Raw genomic sequence first — 15,439 nt, 5'->3', positions numbered from 1 at the left:
TTCAATGATTAATTGCAATGCATTTGTTTTTCTTTTATTTTTCAATTGAGAGACCATGATCATATGAAAAAAGTCGTTTGGGTTTCTAATTGGGATGGAATGCACATGGTTGTCTCATAAGGCATGATGAGAGAGAGAGAGAGAGAGAGAGAGAGAGAGAGAGAGAGAGGTGTTGCGGGAAGGGTGGCACAATTGAAATGCTCTAGGTATAAGTTCTCAGTACACAATAGGATTTCCATAAATTGATTGCAAATGTTCACACAAGGTGGATGGCAAAGAGTTTCAAGAAATCCTGATTCACAAACAGGATACATTCAAAACAAAAATACTTAAAAATATAGTCATATATCAGTTTCAAGAAAAGAAGGGGGATTCCTTTCTATTCAATTGCAAGATAATAGAAGGGAGATTCCTTTCTATTCAAATACAACAAAAAAGAAGGGAGATTCGTTGCAAAAACACAAGATTAAATAAAAACGCCAACTACAAATTTGAATTTCTAGGATGGAACAATCAAAGTCTTGCTTTTAAAAGTATATAACAATAACAAAGCTAATAATTAGGTGTGCATTTGCCAACTATGCAACAAAAAAAAGTAGAATTATCATGAGAGAGTATATTTGATCAAATCTTATCCTATTTGAAGTAATAAAACTTTCTAGACCAACTACATATAAAGCAACTCTAGTAAATCTCCAAATGGCTTAATGCCATGGAGAATGCATTTCGTTTGGTCACTGTTTCCACTACAATCAAGCAAATGTGGAAGCAATTTGATTTCAATTACACTATCAATTGTATTTTCATGTTATCAGCTAATTGGTCCAAAGCCAAATATGTTGAATAAGAGCTCCCTAAGAGATTGTATTAGTCTGAAACACAGCCTCCTTTATCGATCAATTGGACAACTCATATTGTTGTACAATATGTTGGCTACTTGAGTATATGTCTAGATTTGTCATCGATTGCAATATTGGTATCGTGCAAAAGCTTTATACTTGAATCACATGTGGTGATAATCTAACATTGACATTGACTTACAAAGAATGATCTAAAGGATGAAACAATGCAACCTTTATGCAAATGTGCACATGCTCTTTATGGACAAATTTTAGATAGACATTTTCAAACACTACATTATTTTTTGTACAATTTGCATCTAGGATATTAGCAGAGTCTGCAAACTTTGAGAAGACAATGACATGAAAATTGTAGGCATTCAATTTCATAAAAGTTGCCAATTAAAAAAAAAAAGAATGTTCTCATATGTAATCTTATGAAATTGTTATTGCTGTTATTAAAAAAAAACATGCTCATAAGTAACCGTATAAAATTGTTATTGTTGTTGAAAGATTTTAAATTGAAGAAACATTAAATGCACTAATAAAAGAATTTATCAAGCAACACAACATTATATTTACTAGTTTAGTGTTTTCTTGCATTGTTCTTCATTCAAAAAAATGTCAAATAAAAATAATTCAACTTCTTAAAAAATATTTGTACTTTGACTATGATTATAAATGTTGTTATTAAAAAACGAAAGAACTATTTAATGTGATACATTAAAATAAAAGCACAAACAATCACATTGAATTTAAGAAGCGAGAGCATATGATTAAATTTAATCCTTACATTAGACAATTGATCACAGATGGACCCATATGTAAGGATGCAAATGTTGTCCTATTGTATACGAGCACGCTATTAGTACACCCACAAGAAAGATATTCACACATTCATTAAAATCTCGTATTGTACATATGACGATTACATAAATATTTGCTGAATATTTAGGACTTTTATTTTTTTTAAAAATAATTTATAATCACTTCACCAAAAACCAATTCAACACAAAGGAAATTGTTCACCTCACCAAAATTTATGGAGAAAAGTTTTAAAACAAGGTAAATAAGATGAATAGCATACATTAGGCCTTCCATGTAAAGTCACTATTCTAGTTTTCGAGAATCATGGACGAAACAAAAAGATTTTACCTTTCAAAATGAACTATGAGTCAAAACAAAAAGATTTTACCTTTCAAATGAACCATGAGGGAGTCCTTCCCGAAAGGCAGCACAACAAAAATCAATATAATGCATGGGTCTCAATGATAGCTCATGTAGCCTCACTTACAGCTAGCATAAATGCCAACCAGCTGAAGGCTGCGGACCCGTACCTTCCCGGTGCGTCTCATTGTCTTGGTCGCATCGCACTGATGCTGATGAAGCGCGCACAGGTACGAACTCTCCAAAAATGATGGGCTTCCCTGTGTTTTCTCACTATTTAACCTCCTCTCCCCCAATGTCGTTGTGGCCATCCAATAGAATCGCAGACTCTCTCTCGTCTAAACACTGGTGGATAGCCCTCCTCCTCCCCTTACTCCTGGGTTGGACGGGGCTCCAACGCTCTGACCATGGCGTGGATGCTCTCCTTGTCTTGCTCTGGGCCAGATCCTCTCTCTGCCAATCAGGTCCCTGTGCTAGAATGGATCATTTATGTTCTTTTCTCGGCTTGCTCTCAACATATCCTGCAAGCTGCATTCCATCTCTTCTTCTGTTTGATCTTTGCCATCTCTGTCTCCGCCGACAAAAGGAAAACCCGCCGGACCCAATCCTCTCCAGCCGGACCTGTCTTCATCATCACTTTTGTGCTGCTAACCCTCATCACCTTGCTCACTTTCGTCTCACTGGGTTGGCACATTTGGTATGCTTGGGCATCCTCTGGATGGACCCAAATCGCCACTGCAGAGGTGGTCTTCTCGGTGGTGCAGGCCCTTGCCTGGACTACATTCACACTGGTGGTCGGACTTGAGTTGCCCAAGAGATTGATGAAGCATCCAGGCATCCTCCAGGCATGGTGGCTCATAACGTCCATCTTCTCCATCCTACAGTTCTCCACAGCGGTACTCAGAATTGCACGTTATGGCTTCTCTTATACCATATCTCTCAGAGTGGATGATGTTGTTGGCATAGTGATTTTCCCAGTCTGTCTTTACCTCTTGGTGGTTTCTGCCAGAGGCCCAACTCGTCTCAGAAAATATACAGAGAGTGGCCTCTCAGGGCCCCTGCTCAATGGAGAACCAGACGGAAATAAGCAAGCCAAGATTACAGGCTACCACACAGCTGGCTTTCTGAGCAGGTCCTTCTTTCTATGGTTAAACCCCTTGCTCTCCAAAGGGGCTGGAACCACCCTCCAGATCGAGGATGTCCCTGAGCTTTCTCCTGAGGACCAAGCGGAAGAACTGTACACATTCTTCCAGTCAAATTGGCCAAAGAGCAAGACAGATCACCCTGTGAGGGCAGCACTGTTAAGATCCTTTAAATGGCAGCTGACTCTTACTGCGGCCCTTGCCTTTGTCAGGGCTGTGTCTATGTATATTGGGCCCTTGCTCATCCAGAATTTCGTGCATTTTCTTGAGAATGATCCGAGATATTACCAAGAAGGCTACATGCTTGTATTCACCCTTCTGTTGGCCAAGTTTGTGGAAGTGTTCTCCACCCATCAGTACCAGTTCTTATCTCAGAAGCTGGGCATGACAATTAGGTCATGTCTCATCACCAGCATCTACAGCAAAGGGCTCAGACTGTCAAGTTTATCCCGGCAATCCCATGGTGCTGGCAGAATTGTCAACTACATGACCATGGATGTGCAGCAGATCAATGACTCCATTGTCCAGATACACAACATATGGTTGCTGCCTCTTCAAGTAGTTTTCGCTCTCTTCATACTCTACCGTGCGATTGGCATATCAATGCTAGCTGGATTCGCCATAATGCTTGTGATTGGGGCTATCATCTCCAAGATCAGCAGTCTCTTGCGTACCTACACATTTCAAGTCATGTCCAAGAAGGATATGAGAATGAAGGCGACTACTGAGGTCCTTAACTACATGAAAATCATCAAGTTGCAAGCTTGGGAAGAGTATTTCTGCAGGAAGGTAGAGGATTGTCGGAAGGGCGAGTTTAAGTGGCTGCAAAAGTTCCAGTATGCTCTGGGATCCAACATTGGCATCCTCACTGTGTTGACTTCTGTGGTCTGCATTGTCACCTTTGGAACGTGCCTGCTGACTAATATGGAGCTTACAGCAGCCAATATTTTCACTGTGATCTCCACATTCAATATTCTCTCTGAACCCATCAGAACTTTTCCTCAGGCAATTATCTCTGTTTCCCAGGGGCATGTATCTCTTGATCGCCTTGACAAGTATATGCTTAGCAAAGAACTAGAAGGCTACGTCATCAGAGACTCTCCTAGTAAGCCTGAGTACTCTATCGTCGTTGAAGGTGGCGAATTCACATGGAATGAGGAGTTGCCCAGGCCTACACTCCGTAGCATCAATATTACGATTCTCCAAGGTCAGTTGGTTGCCATCGTAGGAAAGGTGGGGGCTGGCAAATCTTCACTGCTAGCATCTCTGCTTGGTGAAATGCTCAAGTTGTCCGGCACAGTAAGGATTTTTTCTTTGCCTCCGGAGTTTCTTCCTTGCATAATGAACTCCGCCTCTTCAAAAACCTACCATAATCTACACATGTGAAGGGATTGCCTTTGTTGCATTGAGTCATAACACTGGCACATCTTTTTCAACCATCTTTTCTGACTGTAGCAGGTCCAAGTATACGGTAGAACTGCATATGTTCCTCAAACAGCGTGGATTCAGAGTGGCACTCTGGAAGAAAACATATTGTTTGGAATGCCCATGGACCACTCCAAGTACCGAAGGACCCTCAAGGTGTGTGCTCTGGAGCAAGACATTGCACTTTTGGAGTTTGGGGATCAAACGGAGATAGGAGAAAGGGGTATCAATCTCAGTGGTGGACAAAAGCAAAGGGTACAGCTAGCAAGGGCGGTGTATCAAGATTCAGATGTGTACTTCTTAGATGATGTCTTCAGTGCAGTCGATGTTCATACAGGCTCTGCAATATTCAAGGTCTAATCAAGTGCTTTTTAATTGCTCACTGCAGATGTAGTTCGGTAAGATACTGATTATACTCATCGCATACATGTTTGTGCTTTCACAGGAATGCTTACTAGGAGCCTTGGAAATGAAGACGAGGGTTCTGGTGACACATCAAATGGAGTTTCTACTCAAAGCTGACCTTATTCTGGTATCCTTTCTCTTTAAAACATACTCACAGCACATGCATTTAGTTCCTGCTGTCAGCAAATCGGCATCCATATTCAATAGTGATTTCACCTAAATAAGAGTCTTTGGCTTACCTCTATACTGTGACAGAACAGAGAGGTTTTCTGGTTGGGATTATCATCCTATTGCTTCTCCTAAATTTCCCAGATCCCTTAGGATACCAAACTTCAAGATTCCATTGATCTTAATACTTAGTTTCATTACATATTAGAATTCAACTTCATGCTTTCTACGTAGTATGTTGTCTCCCTTCTACCACCACACAACTGCTTCTGATCTGGGAGCCCCCCACAGGATGTGGAAGTGGACAGCCTCCATGCAGCCACTTCTGGCTTTTGCATTTATCCCATTGCTATATACATCCACATGTGGAAGGTTATCCCATTTATCATTAGTTGATTCCCTGTTTTTTATTTCCCATGGTATACTCTCTTCATGATATATTGTATCAACTGGTCTCATTGTAACAACTTAATGAAGTTTGATGACATAGTCTATCCATGCAATCAATAGTGCCTAAGATTGATGGTATTGCAGGTGGTGCAAGATGGGGTAATACAACAATCAGGAAAGTACACAGATCTCTTTAATGCGGGAGCTCAGTTTGGAGCATTGGTAGCAGCGCATAAGAAAGCTATTGGCACAGTTGATATGAATGACCCTCAAGGGGAGCCTGTGGAAGTGGAAGAATGGAGTGAGATCTTTGAGGAACATGAGAATCTGCTGAGGTCGTCAAGCTCGGGCTCAGGTTCGAGCTCCCAAGAGAAGCTTGGGATGCGCAGAAGCTCAGGCTCCTCATCATCCTTTGTGAAAGAAAGGCCAGGAAAGCTTGTTGAAGCTGAAAAGAGAGAAACTGGCAGGGTGGGATGGAATGTGTATTGGATTTATTTGACAAGTGCTTTTGGATTCTTTTACATTTTGCTAGTGTTGGCATTGCAGGTCATTGCTCAGGTCTTTGCCATAAGCAGTGATGTTTGGCTTTCCCATGAAACATCAGGGACCTCCTTTAACACGGATTTGTTCATAGGTGTATATGCCCTGCTATGTGTAGGAAATTGGCTATTTGTAGTTGCTCGGACTGTTCTTCTGGCTCTCTTTTGCTTGGAGACCACTCAGAAATTCTATCTTGACATGCTGAAAAGCATCTTCAGAGCCCCTATGAGCTTTTTTGACACAACACCGACAGGAAGAATACTAACACGAGTAAGGTTCTACGACTTGCACCTCATTTCCATTTAATCTATGATACGATTGATTGTACAGATGCTATCAGTGTCTAGCAATAGTTTGAACATTGTCTGGTGTTGACAAATGAAGCTGTGCATGAGTCAATCCATGGCGATTGAATTCACAGTAACCGATTACACTGCATGTATTGACATAGTAAACTGTGTGCAAGTTTTCCATGGTGATGGAATTCATTGTAACCCCAACATAGTAAATAATACACGAGTTGACAATGGTTATGGTTACACGGCAACCCTTCACGATGCTCATGCATGCCCTAATATAATCTTCACTCGAGCAACATCCAAGTTGCTACTAGTGTGTCAAGAACATTATGTAGCTTTGACTTAAATTATCTTTGGTTGCATGTGTACAGTCGTCAACTGATCAGGCGACCATAGATATCATGTTGCCTTTTTCTTATATGGCAGCTATGATGCTCTACTCTGCAACAATTGGTATTGTCATCGTGACATGCCTGGTCACATGGCCATTGATAGTCATACTAGTGCCACTAGGATGGGTATATTTTCAGTACCAAGTAAGTACGCCCGCTATCCCCTCCTCCCTTTCCCTCTTTTGCCCCTCCCCCTGTGCTCGAGAGCAGTTTATGCTTGAGACAGCTAAAGTAGTCTGTTATACCATGCTAAAACCATTGATTTAAACAGGCCTTCTACATCAACTCATCAAGAGAGATCACCCGGCTTGACTCAGTCACCAAAGCCCCAGTGATCCACCATTTTACAGAGACCATTGCTGGCTTTATGGTGATCAGAGGGTTTAGGAAAGAGGAACAATTTGGTGTCACAAATATATCTCGTGTTAATACCAACCTTAAGATGGACTTCCATTTCAATGCTGCCAATGAGTGGCTTGGATTCAGACTTGAAATCATTGGGGCAATCGTGCTTTGTGTGGCAGCCTTTCTAGTTGTGGTTCTTCCTGAAGGCGTAATCACACCATGTGAGTTGGTTTTCTGTCATTCATCATGTAAGAGCAATTCTTTTAAGGTTACTTGCTGTCCTGTTCCAACCTTGAAAAGCATATGATCTTTTGCAGCATCGGCAGCTCTCTCTCTTTCTTATGGACTATCTTTGAATACTATATTAGCAGCATCTGTCTTCTACAGCTGCACGATTGAGAACAAAATGGTTGCGGTGGAGCGTGTTGCACAATGCACAAGGCTGCCAAGTGAGGCCCCATTGGTTATAGAGGGCAGTGTGCCAAACAAAGACTGGCCATGTCGGGGGGACATCAGCATTAGAAACTTGACCGTAAGCACCGCGGCTTTGTTATCTTTTAATGAACATGTCTGCAGTGTTCATGTTGTTAACGTTGTTAATGTAGTTACTTCATTAATGTGTGAGCTGGTGGGGGATGAAGTGACACAATTAATTGGATGTGGTCTTTGGATGGTGCCTCAGTCTAGCCCTTATGTAAATGGCTGAATGTTATTTATAAGAATTGAACAGTAAAGCTGGGCATTTGTCCATGGTATACATGATGACCTGTGTGAAATGTATACCTGGCTTTTGGAGCCTAGCTTGAGACATCACAGGCATGAAGTAACATAGAAGAGGCTGTGGGCAATATGGATTCCCGAACTGCACGAGTTTTTGAGGCTATTATCATGCACATTGTGTCCAAACCTGGCTCTAAGTACTACTAGATTCCACCATTGAAGCTAGAGCTTGGTTATAATTTGAATCTGGTCCTGGTCTCCTATGATTCTTCTCTACTGGAGATGGCTTACATGAGCAATCCACTGAGTTATGTAGACGGAGTCCATTTGGAAAAGACAAAGCACTTTAATTACAATGAACCCCCAAGTACCGCACCTAGGCAAATGTCCTTTTAGATGCGTCATACACTGGGCATTGCAACATGCATAGGTGTAAAGCTCAAACCTTGAGGTACACGTGATAGGTTTTTTATTACATGACACGTTTGAGCAGATGATTAAAGTTGTTCATGGATGTCGAAGCTTTCTTCATGAGGTCACCATTCTCCTGGATCTCTTAACATCAATTTTTTCATGGGCTCTGCAGGCCAGGTATCAACCAACTATGCCCTTGGTTCTCAAAGGGATCAGTCTAGACATTGTTGGTGGAAAGAAGATAGGTGTTGTTGGCAGAACAGGAAGTGGAAAATCAACACTGATTCAAGTGCTGTTTCGACTTGTTGAACCAGCTGGAGGGTTGGTTTTGTTTGACGAGGTAGACATTAAGTCTGTTGGGCTCCATGATCTAAGATCAAGATTGGGCATCATTCCACAGGATCCAGTGTTATTTGAAGGCACCGTAAGGACAAACATGGATCCCTTGGGTGTCCACACAGATGATGAGATATGGGAGGTATGTTATAGTTATTAGGTAGGATCTTATTGTCTTTGTTGCCATTGTTTTAAACCTCATCGCATGTATCATACTAGTTGTGCAATCGGTATTATGGTTAATTCTCAGGGATTACGGAAATGCCAGCTGGCTGACATTGTTGAGACAAGAATTGACAAGCTGGATGCAATAGGTGAATGATCCCTCTTTGGTTCTTCTCTTTTTGGAGTGCTTTACGCATCCTGCTCTTAATCAAGAGGCTATTTAATTCCCATTCCGTGCATGCTGCCATCATACCGATAATCTGGGGTTTGTTGGCTTTGAAACTTTCGTCTCAATCTCATCTCTAGGGTTGTTTTAAGTTGAACTGGGGAAACATACGATGTATCTTTTGATGGGTCTATCGATTGATTCATGTGATGCAGTGTTTGATGATGGGGAGAACTGGAGCGTGGGACAGAGGCAGCTGCTATGTTTAGGGCGGGCGCTCCTGAAAAAGAGCCGCATTTTGTTCCTAGATGAAGCCACTGCATCCGTGGATACTCAGACTGATGCCATGCTGCAGGAGATTGTTAGGGAGGAGTTCCGGGCTAGTACAGTCGTTAACATTGCCCATGGGATACCCAGTGTGATGGACTGTGATATGGTCATGGTACTTGAAGCAGGTATGGACCATCACAGGACATTAGCCAATCACCAGGCTTTAGATGGTAGGTTATTTACATATATACATACCACAGACACGTGCATCCACGTGCGTGCGCAACAGTTGTGTGTGGGCGCCGGCATGCAAGTACTGACTGTCACGGTAGTCGTTTCTTATGTCTGGCAGGTTTTCTGAAGGAGTATGATAACCCAGCAAAGCTGCTAGAGGATTCCTCGACAGTGTTTGCATCTCTAGTTCGCGAATATATAACGCGATCATCGAGCGGCTGACGATGTGCTGGTGTCTCATTCACGATTCTCCTGCGCAATAAACAGCATACGCCAACTACAAGAGATTATCTTATTTTAAAATAGCTAATAACTTAAGACCCTATTCTTAACACGTGCGTGGTTAAATTGAATCATCAAAGAAAAGTAGTATTGTATAGGTGATGATATGAAGGTTGCGTAGAGAAGACACTTTGCCTCACATCTCTTTTTGGCTCTACAAACTACTAGTTTTGATGGAGGATTGTAATATCTAAGTTGTCTATTTTGCTCCCCTTTTGCGTCAACTCCATATGTCAAGCTTCCTACTTTTACTCCTTAATATACCAACTTCTCTTGCGGAATAATGAGAGATTTCAAACTTCGAGCAAGATTTTTTCAAGTGATGAAGATATCGAGCGAACTCTGAAGGAGATGGCTTGATGAATTGCTCTAAATAAGATGTTGAACCACTTATCCTTGCACCCCTAAGCAGTGCAGATTTGCTTGCAAGCCAATTTTATGGAAATGAAGTTGTGGCACTTGGCACCACTGAAAGAGAAGCACATTGAACCAAAGAAAAGAAAAATATAGATATAGGATCACATTGGTTGGATCCAAATGATTGCAAGATCTCACAAATACATAAAGATTTCTACATTATAAGCATTACGCATTGCATTTAGAGGAGGCAACAAGGCATAAAAAACAAGTGTTGTGCAACATTTTAAGAAAGGACAACTCCTCAAAAAAACAAGACTCAAAATGCAAGCAAAGGTCAACTACATGAATAGAAGTTTGCTTTGCTCATGTTTGCAATTTTGGCACATTACATCTTCTTTCTCCAAGAGCTTGGAAGAGCTCTATCTTTGCTAAACAATTGGTGAGTGGTTATGCTCGCTAGATGTAATCTTTGGGCCTCTAAGTCTCTTAATAATTGTTGAGGTTTTATAAATGTAAGATCTTTTGTTAGGATTTCTTGATGCATGAATTCATGTGCATGTGTATCTAGCCCCAAAACACTCAAAAAGATGAAGTAGATATGCTTACAAGGAACATAAACTGTTTTCTTGCTTTCCCTTTTTTGAAACCCTTCGCACGTACATCATGGGAACTTTGATATTGTGACATAGCAATTGACATCTAGCATTGTAGATCCTTTTGTACTGACATAGAACACATGTGCTTCATTGCATAGTATAATTGCCTCATGAATAACAGTTGCTTCCAATGTTTGGTCTTTCTCTATGCTCTCCAAAAATTCATTTGTCAACTAGGATCTCCATTTCATAATCTTGCCATCCCTAAATTGAGGATGAGAGGAAGTAGGGACCTTTTGGAAACTTCTTGGTGCTTGATCAACATTAGATGTTGTAGATGTGACATGCAACACAAACCCATTACTTTGAAGCATTTGCACTTCTCGTGACGATAAATAGGTTTCCTCATCCACAGGCCACACTCTTGGTGTTGGACTTGGCATGCCTATCATCAAACTATCATCAACATTCCATGTGTATTTGATGTATTACAAAGCTAGATGAACCCCTCTGTAATATCTCCTGGATATCAATGTGGCTTCCAAAAACATGGTGTAGGTACACCAACATTACTGTGTCCACTCCCCTCACAAATGAACCGATCACACCTTCCACTTTGTGCAAGCAATCGGCCAAAGCAAGTAATTTTATGTTTGGTTTTGTTCTGCAAATTGTCGACATTGTCTTTGCAAACTTTGTCTCTACCACCATAGTTTGATTGTGTCCTTGACCATGGACAGGGTTTTTTCTTGCCTCTCCATAGTGACGGTCACATATTCGGGTTTGTGGCCATCCTCCATTATCACTCTTGGATATGCATGCATTGGGCATTTCTTATGTACACTCTGTTTATGAATTCATGTTTGTTGCATTTCAGGGAGTTTACAACCATCTCATCCATTGATGCATGTGTCAAATCAACCAATCTCTTAGTAGAAGATGAACCAGCGTCATGAGCATAAAATCTTTTTGCCATGTCGGCTACCCTTGGTCCACATCAAGATCTGAATTCTTTCAGATATGCATTATATTTAACACTTTGCAAGACAGCCAAAGACATGTCATCTCCTGTTGCTTTAAACAAAGAAATTTGACTCTACTCGATACTTGCCCTCATGTTTGCATGCTTGACTTCTGAAAGATTAGTGCTAGGCACAAACATTCGAGACTCATTATGTGAAAGAAACCAAGATCCCTAGTGTGATGCTCTTGTTTCCCACCAGGACAACCATGTTTCCAGTGCTGGAATTTCTCCTTACAAAGGATGTCTTGATTGCCAAATTTTCTTATCTCATTCCTACAGTACTCTGCTGCATTTTCACTTGGAGCATTCCTGCATTTTCTACAAAGTGACTTGTGCTCTTCTTGATAAGATGGACAAATGCATTTGTGAGTATGGCGAACCATACTTTGCTCCCACCAATGGAGAGCACAGCTTCGTTCTTTACATGGCACGTGATTACTTGCACCTCCTTGGGAAGTCATTTCCTCTTCTCTAAGACTCGTCCTCTTAATGTATTTCATTGGGTATTTCTTGATGGAAAGGTAGAGTGCTTTAGTGCAACCTTCATACAATGAGCATGCCAAAACAGGCCGTGGCGCCACTGTCTATTTTGGCATGCTCATTGTATGAAGGTTGCACTAAAGCTCTCTACCTCCATCAGGTGCAAATGGGTCAAAGCTACTCATATATCTTGGCCTTTAAGAGTGATATTAGAGACCCTCCTTGTCATGCCTCTACTTCCCTTCTCCATTGAAAAAACCCCCATACCTAGCATCTGCTACTGGCTTGTTGTCACGGAGGGGAGACATGGAGAGGCTACCACGGTAGAAGATGGTGTCCTACTTCCACTCCCTAAATCCCTTGTTGTTGCTACTCAAACTGGGGGAAGAAAAGTTTTGACATTCATAAGCAGTCATCATTAGGCCATGCAGTTATGCTAATGTAGCATATACAGACATGCCAAAAGAAGCCGTGGTGCCACGCTTGTTTTGGCATGCTTGCACCACGGCTTGTTTTGGCATGCTTAGTCTATGCTAGATTAACATCACTACATGGTCCTACATGGGCATTACTAGATGGTCCTTGTATTCCAGATGCAAGCTTATGAATGTAGAGGGCTATGATCTACATGTATGGATTATCTATGCTACGATTTACATCCATCTCCATCTTGTGCATACTTCTTGATGGAATGTAGAGAGCTTTTGAATGCTCATCTTGCATTCTACATGGAAAATGATTGCCAAATACATACAACGGGAATGATTGCAATGTATGCATCTTTTTGGAGAAGCTCCTTGGCTATGTTTGAAAGATATTTGCATTGTGTCCTTGGCTTACCATTGTCCCACATGTTTGCTAGTCCACAAAAGACCTTCTATCGCATAGTTCATAATGGTACTTAAGAGGGCATACTCAAGCTCATACTTTCATGCATGGAGCATGCCAAAACAAGCCACGGCACCGCGGCCTGTTTTGGCATGCTCCATGCATGCAAGTATGAGCTTGAGTATTTAAGACTATCTATGTTATAACCTAATGCTTGGTTGCCCCTTCATTAGTACAGGATCTAGCCATCTCTCTCTCATTTGACATGTCCATTTGCATGTCAAGAGGATTCGTTCATGAATGATCCCCTTCTAAGAAGATTGATTGTATCTGTGAGTTCAACCCCATATATGCCTCTGTTCTTGGCACATTCCTCTCTTTCATGTTTGAAAGTCCATCATGTGCTTACTCTTTCATCTTCCTAATTCATCAAGTGCTAGAAGGCTTTTTCATGCTCATTTGCATACTAGATGCAAAATGATTGCCATATGCATACACCTAGATTTTATGTAAGCATCAATATGGATAAGATGCTTGGCTCTGCTTATAAGATGCTTTGTGTACTTGGCACATCCCTCATACACATGATTGCAAGTCCTCATAAAACCTTCCAATGCATACTTCATGATGGAATTTAAGAGAGCATACTCAAGCTCAACTTGCATGAGGCCACTGATAACCTGCTCTATGATCAATTGTTTGAGCCTACTTGCATAGCCTTTGCACAATGATAGTCTAGGGGGCTGATCTTCTATGCATGAGACCACCTAAAATAGGGTGCGGCACAGCGGCCTGCTTTGGGTAGCTTCATGCATGGAAGATCAATAGCCTTATTGGGGTTAAGTTTTGCAAGCCCCGCTTGCCTTCTCTATGATGGTCTAGGGGTTGATCTTCCATGTTCATATGAGGCTACCTAAAATAGCCTAGTTTTCGAAGCTCCGCTTTGATGATCCAAGACCATATTCTCAGCCAATAATTAGCATACGCCAATTAAAAGAGATTGGGGTTGCCCAATGTATTTCCATTGCTACTAAATTAAGACTTTTTCAGGAGTGTGAATGCTATTCTCTACTCCTCTTAAGGACGTGCATGGTTGAAGCAAATCATCAAACAAAAATAATATTGTATGTGTGGTCATATTAACCTTGGGTAGAGAAGACATTTTGCATCATCTCTCTTTTTTGCTCTACCCTTCCTACAATTCCTACCCCTTTTGATGAAGTTCTACAGTATCCAAGTTTTTTTTTTTACTCCCCTTTCATAGTAATGCCAGATGTCAAGCTTCCTACTTCTACCCCTTAGAGTATCAACTTCTTCTGTATGTAATAAACAACCTACACCAACTACAAGAGATTGGGATCTACTCTTCCTACAATACTACTAATTTTTTATGAAGTATTGCAATATCTAACCTATATTTTTCACTCCCCTTTCATGCCAATTCCATATGTCAAGATTCCTACTTCCACCCCTTAGAGTACCAACTTATTCTACGTGTAATAAAAATCATATTCCTACTACAAGTGATTGGGTTTGCCCATCATCTTTTTTATTACTAATAACATAAAACTTTTTTTAGGAGTATGACAGCTATTCTCTACTATTCTTAAACACGTACATGGTTAAATTTAATCTTCAAAGAAAAACAATATTGTATAGGAGTATAATAATGTTGGTTAGAGAAAACACTTTGCCTCACCTCCTTTTTTGGCTCTATCCCTCCTACAACTACTAAACCTTTGGATGAAGTACTACAATCTCTAAGCTGCTGTTTTACTCCCCTTTCATGCCAATTATGTCAAGGTTCCTACCTCTACCCCTTGGAGTACCAAATTCTCTTGCGCAATAATAAGCATTTTGACTACAAGAGATTGGGCTCACCCATTGTATTTCTATAGCTTATAACCTAAGACATTTTTAAGGAGTGTGATGGCTATTCTCTACCATTCTAAATCACGTGTGTGGTTAAATGTAATCATGAAAGAGAAATAATGTTATATAGGTGGTGATATCAATAGTGGGTACAAAATACATTTTTCCTTGGCTCCCTTTCCCGCTCTACCCCTCTTAAGACTATTATTAAGTAGTGCAATATTCAAGCATACTATTTTACTCCGCTTTCATTCAATTCCATATGTCAAGCTTCCTACCTCTATCCTATAGGCTTAGCCACCATTGTATTTCCATTGCCAGTAACCTAAGAAGTTTTTAAGGAGTATGATGGTGGCTGTTCTCTCCTACTTTTATCCCTTAGGCTTAGCCATTGTATTTCCATTTTCAGTAACCTAAGGCCTTTTTTAGGAGTGTGATGGCTATTGTCTACTATTCTTAACATGTGCATTGTTAAATTAATCATCAAAGAAAAACTAATATTAGCTAGGTGGTGATTTAATGTTTGGTGGAGAAGACACTTTGCTTCACCTCCCTTTGTGGCCCTACCCTCCTACTACCC

The 15,439-nt window shown here is 40.9% G+C and overlaps 1 protein-coding gene across 7 annotated transcripts; it reads left to right on the top strand.

Annotated features, from left to right (window-relative positions):
• The first annotated feature begins 2,145 nt into the window (after positions 1–2,145).
• Positions 2,146–9,981, top strand: LOC147892336 (ABC transporter C family member 14-like). 7 transcript variants are annotated; one of them, XM_087388183.1, is made up of 11 exons: positions 2,146–2,236; positions 4,607–4,927; positions 5,019–5,105; positions 5,681–6,346; positions 6,747–6,911; positions 7,039–7,333; positions 7,430–7,644; positions 8,419–8,724; positions 8,833–8,896; positions 9,129–9,413; positions 9,536–9,980. In XM_087388183.1, the coding sequence occupies exons 1-11, from the start codon at positions 2,216–2,218 to the stop codon at positions 9,637–9,639; spliced, it is 2,529 nt and encodes an 842-aa protein (XP_087244309.1). In that variant the 5' UTR covers positions 2,146–2,215; the 3' UTR covers positions 9,640–9,980. The 7 variants fall into 7 exon arrangements, with proteins under 7 accessions (XP_087244309.1, XP_087244306.1, XP_087244303.1 ...); XM_087388180.1 differs by lacking the exon at positions 2,146–2,236 and adding an exon at positions 2,334–4,447 and having other exon boundaries at positions 9,129–9,368; positions 9,536–9,981; XM_087388177.1 differs by lacking the exon at positions 2,146–2,236 and adding an exon at positions 2,334–4,447 and having other exon boundaries at positions 9,536–9,981.
• Positions 9,982–15,439: the final 5,458 nt, after the last annotated feature.

Source organism: Dipteris shenzhenensis, chromosome 17 (genome assembly GCF_047967505.1).
Source record: "Dipteris shenzhenensis isolate YYH24624 ecotype China chromosome 17, Dip_SZ_1.0, whole genome shotgun sequence".
NCBI classification, from domain to species: Eukaryota; Viridiplantae; Streptophyta; class Polypodiopsida; order Gleicheniales; family Dipteridaceae; genus Dipteris; species Dipteris shenzhenensis.
Note: the sequence above shows the minus strand (reverse complement) of the source record. Positions and strands in the feature narration are given on the sequence as shown.